General features: G+C 56.3%; 1 protein-coding gene across 3 annotated transcripts in view; it reads left to right on the forward strand.

The window, feature by feature from the left end:
• The window catches only part of COL15A1 (collagen type XV alpha 1 chain), a 109,599-nt gene that overhangs the window by 74,401 nt on the left and 18,971 nt on the right, over positions 1–16,227 (forward strand). The window contains exons 14-26 of one of the 3 annotated variants that reach the window (XM_045296602.1): positions 419–481; positions 3,830–3,865; positions 4,183–4,323; positions 4,460–4,528; positions 4,740–4,775; positions 4,912–4,995; positions 7,297–7,362; positions 9,860–9,895; positions 12,135–12,197; positions 14,672–14,740; positions 14,850–14,885; positions 15,618–15,671; positions 15,772–15,831. In XM_045296602.1, the coding sequence (XP_045152537.1) occupies positions 419–481; positions 3,830–3,865; positions 4,183–4,323; positions 4,460–4,528; positions 4,740–4,775; positions 4,912–4,995; positions 7,297–7,362; positions 9,860–9,895; positions 12,135–12,197; positions 14,672–14,740; positions 14,850–14,885; positions 15,618–15,671; positions 15,772–15,831 (813 nt within the window). The remainder of the gene's footprint in view (positions 1–418; positions 482–3,829; positions 3,866–4,182; positions 4,324–4,459; positions 4,529–4,739; positions 4,776–4,911; positions 4,996–7,296; positions 7,363–9,859; positions 9,896–12,134; positions 12,198–14,671; positions 14,741–14,849; positions 14,886–15,617; positions 15,672–15,771; positions 15,832–16,227) is intronic. The other 2 variants (XM_045296603.1, XM_045296604.1) reach the window with 2 other exon arrangements.

Here is a 16,227-nt window from a genome sequence, read left to right on the forward strand (position 1 = left end):
GAGGAGCCAGCTAACGTTTGTAAGCACAAGTACTCCTAGTTGAGTGTGCTGAGAAGTGACCCCAGGAAGGTCTCAGCTGCTGCCCCTTCGTCCGTAGAGGAAATGCAGGCCACAGTGGGCCACGTAGAGTCCCAGGCTCTCTGTCAGCGCTGGGCCTGGGCTGGAGACTCTCGGAGACACTCCCGTCCACTCCCCCCTCTGGGGAGAAAATGTGGCTCAGAGAGGGATGGACCCTGTCCAGGGGTGGCCACACTGTGGTCCAGACCTGGCTTCCTTGGAGGTGGCTCAAGGCCCTGGACCCTGCTGGCCTCACCCATGGGGTCATCCCCATCCTGTCTCCCTTTTTCTACCCGCCTGGTGCTTGCTGGCTTATTCTTACCCAGGATGTTGTAGACTGACTGTTGCTGATGTTCCCCAGGGCCCCGAGGGAGAACCTGGAGTCGATGGAGCCTCTGGCCTTCCTGGGATGAAGGGAGAAAAGGTACCAGAAGGTGGGAGGGTCCAACCCTGGGGAGCTGCTGGGCCTCCCCATCCTCTCCCCGACTGCCAGATCTGACTGCCCCCTGCCCCCCTGCTGAGCCCCAGACTGGGCTCACTGCACCCACCTCCTCTGCCTACGTCTGGCCTGTTCCTGCTGCAGAGTGCACACCGCCCCGCCCCAGTGACCTGGGCTCAAAAACAGCTCTCTGGTCCTCCTCTGTCTCCCTTACCCACCACTTCTGGCCACTGGCCAGGGCTGCCCTCAGACTGCCGCCCGCTCATTTGCTCAGGGCCCTGCCCCACCTCCCTTTATCTCCAGCCGGCTTCCACTCTTTCCACCCAGATGCCCTGTCCCCCGCCTACAGCAGGGTTGACATCAGGCCCTGCCCTCTCCCTGGGGAAAATACCCCCTCTGCCCTCCGGACAGAGCCCGAGGAATGGGATGCCTGCACTTGCTCCTTCTGCACACGGGCCATCTCGTGGCACTGACTCTTCGTCCTGTTGGGCGACCCTAACAATTATCTGCCGGCGGCTTTCCCGTCATGCTTAGCAGAAGCTCAGGGTCCCAAGGACCCTCTCCCACCACCCACTCTAGTAACTTAACTTCCACACAGGCCTCCAGGGTCCTGCCCCATCTGCCTGGTCTGCCTGCAGCGCCTCCAGGCCCCCAAGGCAGCCCCACCCCAGTCTCTGGCTGCTGGGATAGAGAGCATCCCTCTCCTCCTCCTCAAGGCCCAGCTCCGTGCATCCTCCGGGAAGCTCTCCCTGACGGCTGAGGAGTGGAAAATACCTCCCGCTCCATGCTCCCTCAGCACAGTGTTTATTCTGCAGGGACCCCCTCCTGCGCTGTGGCATGCACAAACACTTAGCTTACCTGTATGCCCCCCCACCGCATCCCACCCAGCAAACATGGGGCGCACAGCACTGTGTCTGTGCCCTCAGCACCCTCAGATGAGCGTCTGATGAACGAGCAACACTCCCTCAGAGTTTAAAACTCCAGTCTAACCCCTTCCTTCTCTGGGCCTGTGTGACGGGGAGATGGGGAGACGGGGCAGGGTTCCTCTCTGGAGGCGGCTCCCAGCCTGGTGGATGCGATGAGCCCTGTCAGCCGAAAGGGGACAATAACATTGCCGTGAACCTCATGCTGGGGACCGTCTGGAGTTTGACTGGGACTCCTTGGGGGAGGGTCCCTTCCTGCCCGCTGGGGTGCGGGTGGGAGTCTTCTGTGCACCCAGCCGGGTGAGGCCGTGAACAGTGCTGACTGCCTACATGCCACCGTGCCTGTGCTGCCTCTCCCAATTCTGTGTGCCCTCCAGTGTGTTTGTTGTCACCCGATTTTCATAGAAGATTATTTCTCAGAAGACGAGGAGGGAACGGCTTGACATGTCCCGTTTCACTAGAATTTAAACTTTGCAGGAAACGCTGCAGACCTCTCTGCTCATCTTACCTGTGCTTCTCACCTCTCCCCTCCCCTCCCCTCACTCCTCCCACACACCAGACCTTGATCTTAAACCTACCCACAGCCACATCCTCTGCAGCTGCTCGGGGCCCCGCCCCGGGGAAGGTGGGAGGCGAGCCACACACATGCGTGTTGGTTTCAGAAACCTTCTGGGAGTGCCAGTTGGGTAAGGTGACCAGACGTCCCACTTTTGGCGGGACAGTCGTGATTTTTAACAATTTGTCCCACGTCCTGTGGTGTTTTTAAAAAGTCCCGATTTTTGGAAAGAGTGCAGGACAAGCTAGGGTCTATGGTTTTCGGCTGCTGTGTGGCTATTTCGCCAGGATATGAGTTTGATCAATGGTGTCCTGCTTTACCAATGTGGAAATCTGGTCACCTTACAGTTGGGGGTGTGTACGTGAGCTTCCTTGGGAGTCCTTAGGCGACGCAGTGGCTAAGCAGTTCGAGTTCTTCAATAAGGGCTCCCAGAAGATCCAGTGATCGACCTCTGACCCATGGCAACCACTTTGAGTGCAGTTCTAAGACACTCTCGGGGTCACCACGAGTCAGCATCGACTCGCTGGTGAGGGGGTTAGTGGGGCAACTTAGGGGTGGTTTTGCTAGATTGCTTCCTCGTCAAGTAGAAACAGATTCCTGAAGGGCGAGGGAAAAGCACCTTTTTCTGCAGAGCTTAAGAGGAGCGTTGCATGTGACAGTGTGAAAAATCACCCATAAGCCAAGGACGAGGCTCTGGATGTAGAGAAAGCATCTCTGTCCTGACCGGTGGCATCTCTGGACCGTGCTCTGTTGATGGTGCATTCACCAAGGGTCACTTAGGTGGTTTCCGTCTTCGTACTAGGCCCGGTTGACTAGAGAAACCAACCCAGAGACACTCCTATAGGTGTCAGAGAGAACTCGATATCAAGAAGTACTTATGCCTCAATAAAACATCCCAGCCCACTCCAGATCAAGCCCATCAGTCCAAGATTAGCCCATGAATTTCTCTTCAGACGCACGCAGCACACACAACGATCACCGGCCAGTGGGTGGAAAGTCCTGTAGATCTGATGGCCGTGGATGCATCTCCAGGGCTCTGGCTGCCATCAGCGTGGCTCCACATGGCTTGTTAATAAAAGGTGAAACAAAGTGTGTCCGGTCTCCAGGGAAGAAGAGAGGAAAACTCCCAGAATCCTCATGAGAAGGCCACGCCCACAAGGAGGCACCATCAGGCTGTGGCCTGCTTGATAGGCTAGACGCCACCCCTATACCTATTAATCAGGTTGCCGTGAAATTCTGTAACTACCACAGGGCCCTTGTGGGTAGTGCCAGCACCAACACGGATGTACAAGGACCTGTCTGGATGCCCGCTTTCGATTCTTTCAGCATATCCCCAGAATGCGGTACATGCACACCGCGGAATAAAACCCCGCCATCGAGACAATAAAGCCTTGATACAGGTTACAGCACGGGTAGACCTTGAAACTATGCTGAGAGAAAGAAATCTGCCCCCAAATAAAACCATAAATATCGGATGATATTTCACCCTACTCTCATGAACTATCTAGAAGAAGCAAACCTAGACCGGCCAATGACAGGGCAGGATCCCATCTCACAGCATGCTGCTGTAGAATCCACGGGGCTGCATCTTCCTCCCTCTGAGCTGGGTCTGAATGACGCACACCCATGAGATGTGCATTACGGAGCCCTGGTGGGCCTGCGGGTTGGACGGCTTACAGCAAGGTTCGAACCCACCAGCCACTCCTCAGGAAGAGGATGAGGCTGGCTGCTCCTATAAAGACGGGCCGCTCTGGAACCCCACACAGTGGTGTCACTGTGAATCCGACAACTGGGTTCGATGGCAGGGCGTTTGAGGAGAGCGATCTTAATTAGCTTTGGGTTTTTCTGTTTCAGGGACCACAAGGGCCTGATGGTTCAGTTGGTGAAAAGGTAAGAAATGACAGCCTCCCCGTCTTGGGTGACCCGCTCCTCTCCCTGGCTGATGACCATGGACTTTCAGGGACTTCTCCACGGAGGTCGCACAGCAGGGCACAGTCCCTTGGAGAGTTTCCCCTTCCTTGACCCCCCACCCCCACCCCTGCCCAGGGATGCTCGGAGCAACTTACTCCCAAGAGGCACGCCAGTCACAAGGCTGCTGCTTTGTCTCACAAAGCAGCACAGGGCAGAGACGCCTCGGCCCCATTCCCTTCAAAGACCGCAAGGAGTGAGTGTAGTCCTGCATGACCAACGTGTCCTCTTGCTTACAGGGTGACCCTGGCAACAGAGGTTTGCCGGGACTCCCAGGCAAGAACGGAGAAGTTGGCACTCCAGGGGTCATGGGTCCCCCAGGGCCCCCCGGGCCGCCCGGACCCCCAGGCCCTGCCTGTGAAGTCGGACTTGGATTTGAGGTAAAAGAAGTGTGTCCATTCTCGGCTGCTGCATGGGAGGCCGGGCTGAGGGGGGCACGGCCCTTCTTCTCCACTGGACCCCCTGTGCCCAGGACATGGGGCTGGCTCTGAGCTGTCCTCCCTTGCCCTTCCCCAGGACGGCGAAGGCTCTGGGAGCCCCAGGCTCTGGAGTGAACCCAGAATCCCCAGGCCAACGGCATCGAGTGTGGGTTGATTTTTGAAACTTCCACCGGGAGAATGGTCGTACTGTCACAATGTCACGTGGAGTGAGGGGGCCCAGGACCCCCTACCTGGGCCTGGTCTGCTGGGGGGATGGGTGGGGAGGGGACAAGGGCTGGTGGACAGGAATAGAGTGACAGACGAAAACCGAAGCATGTGGTGTTGGGGTTTTCTTTTTGTTTCGTTTCGTTTTGCAGGGTCAGAAAGGAGAAAAAGGAGACCAGGGACCCAAGGTGAGGTTGCAGGTGTGTGTGTGTGTGTGTGTGTGTGTGTGTGTGTTGGGGGAAGGGGAGTGTCTGTTCACCCTGCTTCTAGAAGCATTACCCACTGACACTGAATCTTTCCTTTTTCTCTCACTGCTGGAACCAGGGTGACCGGGGAATGGATGGCACTGGCCGCATGGGACCCCCTGGGCCCCGGGGTCCACCAGGCCGCATTGAGATCTTGCCTAGTGTGAGTAGCGCCCAGGTCAGAGCATGGCTCTTGAATATTTGGCTTGGGGAGGAGTTTGTCTGAAAGCTGGCTGCCTTCAGGGGACATGAAGTGAGCAATGGAGGTGGGGGGCTTCCTCCCACCAGCACACCTCACCTGCCGCCCACACCCCTTGCCCCCCTTGCCACGGTGCTCCTGGGATGCTTCCAGAGCACCCCTCGGGGTGATGGCACGTGGGCACCAACCCCCACAAGCAGCCTAGGAGGTGGGTTTTGAGGAAGGCCTGAAGAGGCAGCACCCAGACAGGTTCTAAACAAGTGGAAGAGTGAAACCCCAAACCAAGAGGAAAGCCCCTGTTTGGATAGAGGAGAAGTTGAAGGACTTCGCCCATGGGGCCGTCAGATGCTCCTAAGCAAACTCAGATACTAAAGCCCTGCCCACCTGCCCCAGGTGGCCCTAGTGCCTGGGAGAAAGAAAGGGCCCACTGATGCTTCTCCCAACTGCCAATCCAATAGGCCACTCTGTCCCCCCACCCACTGGACAGAGTCCAGGCCTCGAGGAGCCACCAAAGGAGCCCCTTTGGTAGAAAGTGTCCCTACTACCCCCATCCCCACCAGCAGGGCCACGACGCTTTCTGCAGGAATCTGGGCCACCGGCCTCCTCCGGTCTTCGTGCTGCCACCGCTGCTGCCTGGTCTGTCTCCTCCGGTGCTCCTGGCACACAGTGCAGGCTCCGTCACTCTCAGCACCAGATGGGTGTCACCCCGCCTCTGTGGGGATTGACTCGACAGCACCCTAACAAAAACAAACACCCACACGCGTGCACTCCTATCAGGCCCCATACCGGGCCCTGTGGTTACAGAGGGAAGCCGCACACGGTCTCCACCCTCCACGAGTCCTGGTTCAGGAGGGGAGGACGGCTGCAAGCCCCTGCAGCTGAGATGCAAAGAAACATAAGGGGGTAGCTGCGAAGAAGGATGGTTAGGGATGTGAGAGATCAAGGGGGGCTTTCTCTAGGTGGTGTCTTTGAGCAAGACCTTGAAACCTAAGGAGGGTCTTACCAGGTTGGCATGGAGGATGAGGCCACCTAGAATTTAGGGGGCAGGGCCACCCTGAGCCGAAGCACAGGGGTGTGTCCAAGGCACAGGAGCTGACTGTGGTGGGTAAGCTTAGGGCAGGTGGAAGGGGGTGTGGGCTGGGACCAGATTGCCACCCATGTAATGTTCCCATTCACTGCCTTGGAATCAAGTACAGGACTGAGTAGAACTGCCCTCCTGGGTTTCCGAGGCTGTAAACCAGGCGTCCTCAAACTACGGCCCGCGGGCCACATGCGGCCCACTGAGGACATGTATCCAGTCCGCCGCGTGCATTTGCCCCGTTTGTTTTTTTACTTCAAAATAAGATATGTGCGGTGTGCATAGGAATTTGTTCATAGTTTTTTTAAAACTATAGTCCGGCCCTCCAAGGGGTCTGAGGGACAGTGAACTGGCCCCCTGTTTAAAAAGTTTGAGGACCCCTGCTGTAAACCTTTACAGGAGCAGAAAGCTTCCTCTTTCTCCTGTGGAGCGGCTGGTGGGTTCGAGCACCTGGTCTTTTCAGGTAGCAATTCGGTGCTTAAGCCCATTATGCCACCAGGGCTTCTTCCTTTTAATAATGGGACCTCACATTTGTGGGAAATTGTGATCCTGCTGAGAAAAAGGATGTCCTACTGGTAGATGACAAAAAGGCAAAACGCCCCAAATAACTGGGAAAAGGATAATCCCAGAGCAACAACAAAGAATAAATGAGGATGATAAAAAATATATCCACCGTGGGTAAGGATGGGGAGAAATAGGTACTCTCTTATGCTTCTGGTGGAAGTGTAAACCGCACAGCCCCCTTGGACAGCTCTTTGGCAGTCTGTTTAAGCTAAAAACATCCACGGCCCACAACTTCACATGGAAAGCACTCCAAGCTATAAACTAGACTTGGGGGAGAGCCAATTCAAGAATCACATGTGCAGCCTGATGCCATTTCTGTACCATCACCACATGTACATGGGAGGGAACAGAACAAGGCTACACATTTTCTATGGGGGTGTGTGCTTACATTTCTGCACGGGAGGATGCATTCGTATAGGGGGTAACATCAACGCTCATTAAAAGACGGCAGTAGTAAGGCAGCACAGGGCTGTTCTGTAAGAAGGAGAGGGGTAGGTGGACTGGCAGCGTGTGTGAGGCTGTTAGAGAAGTCTGCCTGAGTTCTGTCCTGCTGAGTGACTTAAATTAGGACAGAACACGTGTCCCCCTTTGTCCTCGTCTGATTTTCTCTCTCTCTCCCCCAGGCTTTCATCAACATCACCCACGGACTCATGAATTTCTCTGACATTCCTGAGCTCATTGGGCCTCCGGTGTGTATCAACAGCGGCCCTGGAGTGGGGTGCTTACCCACACGTCCGGGGTGAAACAGGCTCCGGGTTGGTTTGCGATCCTTGGCGCACCTGAAGCAGACAGGCTAGCGTAGGATGGAAAAGTTACTGTCCCAGGAATCTGGTCAGGTCAGCCTGCCCTCCGAGGCAGGGGAGGCCCCACGCCTAAGATTCAGCAGTGCGAGTGTGTGTATCCAGGGACACAGAGAGACATACGTCACCACTAAGCTGGTGTCTGGGCAATGCTTTTGACCTGCTTCTGCCTGCCTGGCCTCGCTTCACAGCCCAGACAGAGCCTGTGCTAATGGGGAAAGGGAGGCCCGGGAACGGCCCATGCCTTGCCTTGGTCTTTCCAGCCTGGTTAAAAAGCTCAGGCAGCTGGCACACAAAGATGTTGTTTGCTTGGGCCCATGGAGCTGGCCTAGCGTTAAAGAGGAAGGAAGGCACCTCCTCCGGCCTGTGCAATAAACCTGCACCGCACCTTCCAGCGCCTGCTGGGGCCAGCCCTGCTCCACCCCCACCCCCTGCACCTCTGATTCCCCTCTCTCACCAGACTGTGGGGCAGCTAACAAGGGGTGATGGGTGCAAACGGAGGCCCTCTTCACACCCCGAGGAGACCTCTCCTCCCACAGCTGTGCACCTAGCCTTGCCGATCTGATGAGGCTGGCCTGAAGCCCCACCCGTGTCCAGGGCCAGTCCACGGCCCTCCCCAGGGCAGGTCTCGAGGCCGAGCCCTTGCTTCTGCAGAGCGCCTCGGTTTGAGGCAGTCTTCCTGTCTCCAGCGGGACACCCTCTCCTTGATGTCTACAAAAACACCCCCATAATCACGCCCTGACATAAGCCAGGCCGCAAGTCCAAGTCCAGGCGCACAGGGTCTTAGTTTACACTGAAGCAGGGTGGAAGTTAGGGTGGGCAATGGCAGAGCCACACCACAGCAAGCTATCAGCAGACCTACAGTGAAGACTGGCCTCTGAGCCTGCCGCCCCGGCTCTGCCTGCCGGCCATGCCATCTGGCCCTGAGGTCTCCCATCCTGTCCAGCGCTGAGCAGTAGATTTCACTGTCCTTCAGTTGGGCAAATCGAGACCTCCTCCATCCCTAGCATGTTCCTGTCTGAGAGGGTCCTGGGCCTAGCTGGCACGCTGTCTGCCCTGCCCCGCTGCATACACAGTGTACTGTGGAACCGATCCATTCTGGTTAGGTCCCTCTCTAGACTGAGCCAAACCCATTAGCCTTTCATAGCTGCTAGGAGCTCTTGCGGCATGTGTAAGTCCAGGGTTACTAGAGGAACAAATTCATAGACTGTCCCATGTGTAGAAGAGAGAGTTTTCTATAAAGGGTAATTGTACATTAAGAAATCATCCCAGCCCAGTCCAGTCCAACCCTTAAGTCCGATATTAGCCCATATGTTCGATACCAAGATAAAAAGTCCTCTTCAGACTGACAAAACACAAGCAATGACACCGAATGCAGGACGATCACAGGCCAGTGGGTAGAAAGTCTTTGGACCCCGTGGTGGTGTAAGCATCTCAGCGCTGGCAGGGGTCTCCACGTGGCTCCTCTGGCTTCAGAGGTCTGGTTGCATCAGGGTAGGTCCGTGCGGCTTCTCCATCTCAGGGCACTACCATAGGTCCATGTGTCTTGTCAGCTGCAATGTCTCCCACGCAGTGAGCAGAGAGAGAGAAGTGTTTCCCGCCTCCAAGGAGGAAAAAATACAGCAGTTCCCAGAATTCTCAGGAGAAGGCTATGCCCACACAGCGGTCTCATTGGCTGTCTCTGGATTGACAGGCTAGACTCCACCCCTACACTCTCAGTCCTCACAGTGACACGGCGTTGCATTGCAAGAGTGACAACTCAAGCCAAGATGAGCTGTACGGTGTACAGATTCACGTTTCAGCAATCCTAAGGAACCGTCCCACTCGGGCCCTAGGGACGCTGGGCGTTGGAACTGACTGGATGGCGGTGTATTTTAATAGCTGCCGCTATCCGGAGCTGGCAGGAAGTAAAAATCTATTCCAGATGCAGTGACTTCCCAGCTCTGTGCACCAGGGGCTTTCCCAGGGATGGAGGGGGCCATGCTGGCTCCCGTGAGGAAAGAGAACGGTCCCCCTTCCCACCTGCAAGTTACCAGCTCATCTCACACCTGGGCACGCTCCATGGAGTTCAGGAACACGGTGTAATAAGGACAGCTATCGGTGCTGCATCAGGACCCTGCCAGGTCTCAGGTGCCGGGTGACTGCACGGAGGGGGCTGCCGTGTAAAATCGAGAGAGGTCTAGCTCAAAGGAGCCAAGGCTATAGGTGCCCAAGAACCTTCTGGCTCTGCCCTCAACTCTCTGTGTGCCGGTGGACCTCAGAATTCTCCTTTGCACAGTAGGCTGGGGCCCTTGTGCGGGACAGTGCCTCTGGAAGATGCTGGGAGGGAGCGGACCGCATCCTGATGTGTCTCTAACTTGACCGCCTTTGCTTTTGCATGTCACAGGGGGCAGAGGGCATGCCTGGGCTGCCAGGGTTTCCGGTAAGTACCTGGTCGCTCTCTTTCATCCATGCGCATGGCTCTCCCACCGCCATGTCTTTGTTCCTTCCACTCCTTCCTCCATCTCTGCGAGCGCTGATGCTGTCTGGCTCACCTAGCCTGCCTGGTTACCCCAGCTTGTGGACCCTTCTCTGCTTTGAGCTCCACGGGGCTTTGAATCCTAGGGGTTTTTTTGCACCCTGTCTTTATTCTCGTCTGTACTGTGAACATCTACTGGAGGGTTGGGGTGCTCTCTCTACCCCAGAGACAACGAATGCCCCAGCAGTGGTTGACTTCCTATGAATGCAAGTAAATGAGTCAAGCATTTCAAGTACATAAACTCCATCAAAGAGAGAGCAGGGGTGATGGTGATGGGTGTGTGTGTGTATAAGTGTATGTGCTCCTGGTGGTGTAGTGGTTATGCACTGGGCTGCTAACCATGAGGTCAGCAGTTTGAAACCAGCAGCTGCTCCACAGGAGAAAGACGGGGCTTTCTGCTCCGATAAAGAAACCCACGGGGGCAGTTCTACCCTGCCCTTTCAGGTGCCATGAGTATGATTTGACTTGATAGCAGTGAGTCTGTTTGTTTGTTTGTTTGTTTGTTTGTTTGTGTGCTCCACTGAGGGACACCACCAAAGGTGAAAATGCATTCCCATAACGAGTTTTATCCCAGAGTTTGGGCTTTTACTGAAGCCCACATAGCCGGCCCCCAGCAGAACCTGCAGAGCTTACTGAAGACGCTGAGGAAGTGGCTCTGGGCCTCCCTCTGAAGGACCCAATGCCAACAGAGGGCAGCTTCTGTGCCCCGAAAAAACCAGCAACGTGAAGATGTCTCAAAGAGATAACAGAGATCGCTGATTCTTTATTGTTCCGTTTTCTTGCTGTGAATTAAATCCAGGCTGACACAGCAGATCATCAGGTTAGATCCAGCTCTTCATACACCTTCGACTCCAGCTGCCCACCGCAGCCCCTCGTTGGGCCTTCGCTTGCCCACTGCCTCCCTGCCTTCTTCTCGCCTAACCCTCTGTAGAGACGTTGCTTCTTGGCATTGGCACCATACGGGATTTCTTTTTCTGTTCCTTTATGCCTTTTTGAACTCAGTGCCTTTTCTAAAGGACTCGGTCCTATGATGATGCTGAAAATGCAGGGGACCCAGACATTCACAGCAGGGAAGAGAGGCCGCCCAGGAGCAGGGCCCTGTGTTAGAGAAGAGGTCGGGCTCTGGCTCTAGCCCCAGCTTGGCTGCTCCCTGACCCGGAGCATGTTCCAGAATACATGTTGCTCTAAATGAGTGGTTCTGTGTTCTCCAGGGAGCCCCAGGCTCCTCAGAAGTCCTTCCAGGCCACGGCAGGGAGTGAGGACAGGGTGGAGCAAGCAGTACCGGGGGCTGGCCACAGCCTTCCAATAAGGGACGCGCCGTTGGAAACACTTTCTACGGTGGCTTTCATTTAAGACTTTATTTGTAAGTTAACAGAGGAAAGAAAGGCAGAGTTTCACTATGAAAAACAAATGATGTCTGAAAGCCATTGCCCTGATGGGCCGCTCACCCTTGAACCCAGGAGACAAGACAGGGACTTGGAAAAGTTACATGGCAAGAAAGGGGGCGGTGGTGGGGGGGCGGCACAGGTCATGGCTATGTGAGGCATTGCCACAGCCGTAGCGTGTCTCTGGGAGTTGGGGTTGCCTCTGACGGGGAGGTCCAAAGACTGCACAGAGGGGGGGGGGGCGTAGCTGGTGGGCATGGTAGAGACTGAAGTACAGAGGCAATGGGAAGACAGAGGGTCCAAGAGGAAGGGGTCCTTCCCCCCTCCCCCATGATATGGGGCAGAGTGGAAGATGAGGTGGCGAAGCTTGGGTGAGGTGGACTTGGGATGTCAGGCTGGAACATTCTGATCCCATCCCAACAACAGTGGGGAGACAGAGAGGGGGGCGAAGTCATGGAAGCTGGGTGGGTTGGTCTGGAGGGTGGTCTGGAACAGCAGTCGGAGCAGAGCCACCCCCCCTCGGGCTGTTTCCATGCCCCTCAAATGGAGGAAACCCAAGTTCCAAGAGGTGTGGAGCTGACAGGCCTCCCAGAGCTGGACCACGGGAAACTGAGAATGTAGCGTGGCTAAGGGTGACTTCCACCTAATTGGGAATGCGCTCTTTGCTCCACTTTTGGGGGAGTGGGACTTTTCTGATTGGTAAAAGCATTTTAATCAAATAACAGCAACCCCCACCCACCTCCAACAATTCCTTCTAGGGCCCCAAAGGATCAAAAGGGGACACTGGCATACCTGGATTTCCGGGACTGAAGGGGGAGCAGGTAAGAGGGCCCCAGGGCAGGTGGGTTCCAAAAATTTTCCAAACCCTTGAAATTGGCTGGGAGCGGCTGTTAACGCATGTTATTGTATCGTACAGTCAGAGGCACCCCGCATGCATAAACTGACACATTGGGTGCACATTTGGATGACTGTCGTTGTGGTTTTCACAAGGGTGGGCAGCCGTCACTGCCATCGGGTCCCAGGGCAGTTTTATTCTCTTCAAAAGAGACCCAGGAGCACTCACTCCCCAGCGGCGAGCTTTGGTCATGGCAACATGCCTCCAGGTTGCGGCTGGGCTGCGGGGTCTGGGAAACTGAGCTCAAGCCAACATTTCTTTGGGAGGGACCTCCCTGGTGCTGCCCGAAGTCTGACGGCCTGTTGGGCACCCCTGTAGAATGCACTCGCTCTGTGGGCAGGCCTCATGCTAGCTTCTCTTGTACATACGGCACTCACAATATTTACTGAGTGCGAGAATCCATCGTTACCAAGGGAGATGAATGATCATTTTCAGAAATGATAAAATGAGGGCATTCTGCCATTGAGGGGCAGTCTGGGTCCAGGTCCAGAATCTGAGGAATAAGTGATTAGCATGCAGTGCATGCCCGAGTGGTCTCCCGACTCACCTTGAGCCCTTCCATATTGACGCTTGGATGGATAAGGCCTCACCATAGGTTTATATGGATAAGGGGGAAAGGGTTATCTGCAAACAAATATTAAGGACTTGGAGGTATTATGGTTGCTAATTCGTCCATTCGCTTATGCCTCCATGTATGTATCTGTCTACTGGTCCCCGCAGGTGTGCTAGCCAATTTCTATCCTAGGTACTCCCACTACTGATGAACTGAATTCAACTCATAGTGGCTCAAAGGATGGTGTCAGTCTGCCCCTAGAGGGTTACCAACCCGTGATCTTTATAGAAGCAGACTGCCGCACCTCTCTCCCAAGGAGCCGCTGATGGCTTCCAACCTCTGCCCTTCTGGCTGGCAGTCAAGCATTTAACCACTGCGCCACCAGGCTCCTTGCACTAGGCACTAGAGAGAGAGAGGAGTAAGCTGTAGGGAGCAGACAGGTAAAGGGACAAACAGGGATCGTGGCCATTGCTACGACGGAGGCTGGTGCAAAGCCAATCCGAGCACTTTGTAAGGAAGGGCTGGGGCGCCGAACAGGGTGTGCTCTGCAGGAGAAAGGAGACTGAAGCTTCTGCCCTTTCTCCTGCCCACCGCCCTTCTACTACTGCCCACACCCCCAAAGAGGAGGAGGGGCTCTAGTATCTGCTGGGCCCCAGTTCCAGCAGGTGGGAGGTGCAGTGCACTAGGCAAAGAGGCCTCCTTTGGAGCTGCCATGGGCTGGGGGAGTGAGATGGGGCCCGGGCAGCTCTAGCTTGGGAGGGGCCCAGCCATGCCTGTCCAGGGAAAGCTTGGGTGGCTTTTGCTTTAAACGCCCTGTTTCTAGTGCGGCACTGTCTGATGGCTCCAGAGGGACCCGCGTGCTGCCCGCTCCACTACCCTCCTGCCACCCTGAAAGACTGGGATGGGCACCCAGGCAGCTCTGCTCCCGCCGTGGCAGCAAACGCGCTTTCTCTCGCTCTGCCTCTAATGCTTTTGTGCTTGCTTCTTCTTGCTGCTGGCGTGCTCAGGACCCCGTTCCTCGCCGGCGGAGGGGTAAGATCCAAGTATTAAGGGTGGGCGTGAGGAGATGGAGCAGAAGAGGCTGCTCTGGGGGTTCTGGTACCACAGCCCGGGCTCTGCTGCAAGGAGCCCTCGTTGTGGGCCAGCCCAGCGCATCAGGGGCCCACACTAAAGTTGAAAGTCAGAGCCTGAGGGCTGCTTCGATGGTTTCTCTACCGGTCTTGCTCTCTGGACATGCACCGTCGCAGAAGTCTCCTGAGATCCAGGAGGGCTCTGCTGAGGACAGCCTTCCACCCACTTCCCACTAACATGAGGTCATTGCGCCTGACCGAGTGGGTGTTTGCAAAGGACCATGGAGTCTGGGTGCAAATCCCATGCGGCGACCTGAACCCCGACCTTCAGAGAGACCTTCGGGTTGACTCCTTCCCCTCGTTTCCCGATCTCCAGTGTTTTAGGAGGAATAACCATTCTTGGTAGGAACAGACCTCGAGTTGAGGTGTCAGGAAAGCAAGCCGTCAAGTCTCTTGGGACCGAGAAGCTCCTGGAGGCTGGGAAGGACCCTGCGGGGCTGGACCCGGGAGGACTAACGGGGGCCTTCGAGGGGCAGGACGACCACAGCCTGGGTTTTCAGGCAGGACTGCGAGGGAATCGCTCACAGGTCGTGAGTCAGCCACTCAGTCGGGCAGTTGTCAGCCTCCTGTGTCTAGTGAGGGGGGTGTGTACAGTGGGCTTGGATGGGTGCGATGAAGACAAGAGACATCATCCCGGTAGGTGTGAAGCCTCAGCGCTTCTCTGGACCCGGGGTGAAGAGGAAACCCAGTCTCATCGAAAGGTTCTCTGAATTGCAGGGGGAGAAGGGGGAGCCGGGCGCTGTCTTGACCGGAGACATTCCTTTGGAAAGGCTGATGGGGAAAAAGGTAATAATGACCCCAGACCCTGTGGGCACACATCGGCTTCGGCCTCCCTCCTCTGAGTCTGTCTCCAGCAGTGTTCCCCCAAGTGACAAGATGGGTCTTCCTGTTTCAGGGTGAACCTGGGGTCCACGGAAGCCCCGGGCCAATGGTAGGTGGAGTCTTGTGTCTGGGTCTGCTGGGGCTCCCTTAGATGCTGGTTGGGCAAAGACCACGGGGGTGGCACAGTGTACAGACCCGGCCTCTGGAGGGGGCGAGGTCAGGCCCAAGCGGGGCAGATTCTGGGAAGAGGTTCATCATACTGTCAGCTCCTGCCTAGCCTTGCACACCCCACCCCAGGCGACACAGGCGCTCCCGAGGCAGCTGGAGGAGGGCAGCGGTTCTAGAAGCCTGTGGGTCCGGACGGCCAGCACCTGACAGGCTATGCTCCTGGTCAGGGACTTTGCTGGATGGTGGGGGAGTCAGGGCAGGTCTCTGCTCCTCTGAGACCGATGGAAGCACATCAAGAACCCAGTATGGAGCATGATCTTGGGGCTGCCGTGGAGCTAGGCTGGGGTATAACGGACAGAATGGGGAAGCGTTAGCCCTGGGGCACAAGGCCAAGGCCCACAGTCCACGTGGTCTGAAATGGCCCAGCACCCTCTTGCCCCAGGGTGGGGAGGGAAGAGATTCAGCATGGGGGGGTGGGGGGAGGCTTCCTTCTGAGGAGGCACTTCCAGCCGTGAGCAGGGAGGCTGGGAGAGCAGGAACCAGGCCGGTGGCCACCCCTTCCTCCTCCCCTCGGTCCCTGTCACCCCTGTCCACAAAGGCAGGCTGGGTAGCCCCCATCTTCTCAGACCTTGACCTTCTGTTCTTCACTACCCTGTGTTTGTTCTTCCTCTAGGGGCCCAAAGGACCACCAGGACATAAAGGGGAGTTCGGCCTCCCGGGACGGCCTGTAGGTATTCATGTCCTCAGAAGGGTTCCAAAGGATGGACGCATGGCCAAGTGCTGACGAGGGGGTGGCGGCTTGCTAACACTTCTCCTGTGGGTTTCAGGGTCGCCCAGGACTGAATGGCCTGAAGGGTGCCAAGGGAGATCGAGGGGTCATGATACCGGTGAGTGCCCCCCGCCCCGATGCCATCAGTGGGGGGAGCCGGGAGGCCCGAGTGCACAGGAGGGGTGAGAAGCTGCGGGTCCAGTGAACAGGCTGCAGACGGAATGCTGAGGAATTCTGTTCTCCCTTCTCCACCGCTGCTTCGGTTTCTATCGATATTTTTTCCCTGGCACTCTCAGGAGGGCCCCTCCCACTGATAGCAGCATAGGGAGCCATACTCGTCCCATCCTGACCGGAGAATGGGTGGCAGAAGGAGGCCCTGGTGTGCTCAGGAAACCTGCCTTCAAACCCTCTCCCCTCCTCTGGACAGCCCAGGCTTTCAGGCACCAGTGGGCACTCAGTAAATGCTTGTGAGTGACTATCCAAGGGACATCTACTGATGAGGAGGGGCCTCAAA

This window comes from Echinops telfairi, unplaced genomic scaffold, assembly GCF_000313985.2.
Source record: "Echinops telfairi isolate 266 unplaced genomic scaffold, ASM31398v2 ScPeMD7_7410;HRSCAF=8448, whole genome shotgun sequence".
NCBI classification, from domain to species: Eukaryota; Metazoa; Chordata; class Mammalia; order Afrosoricida; family Tenrecidae; genus Echinops; species Echinops telfairi.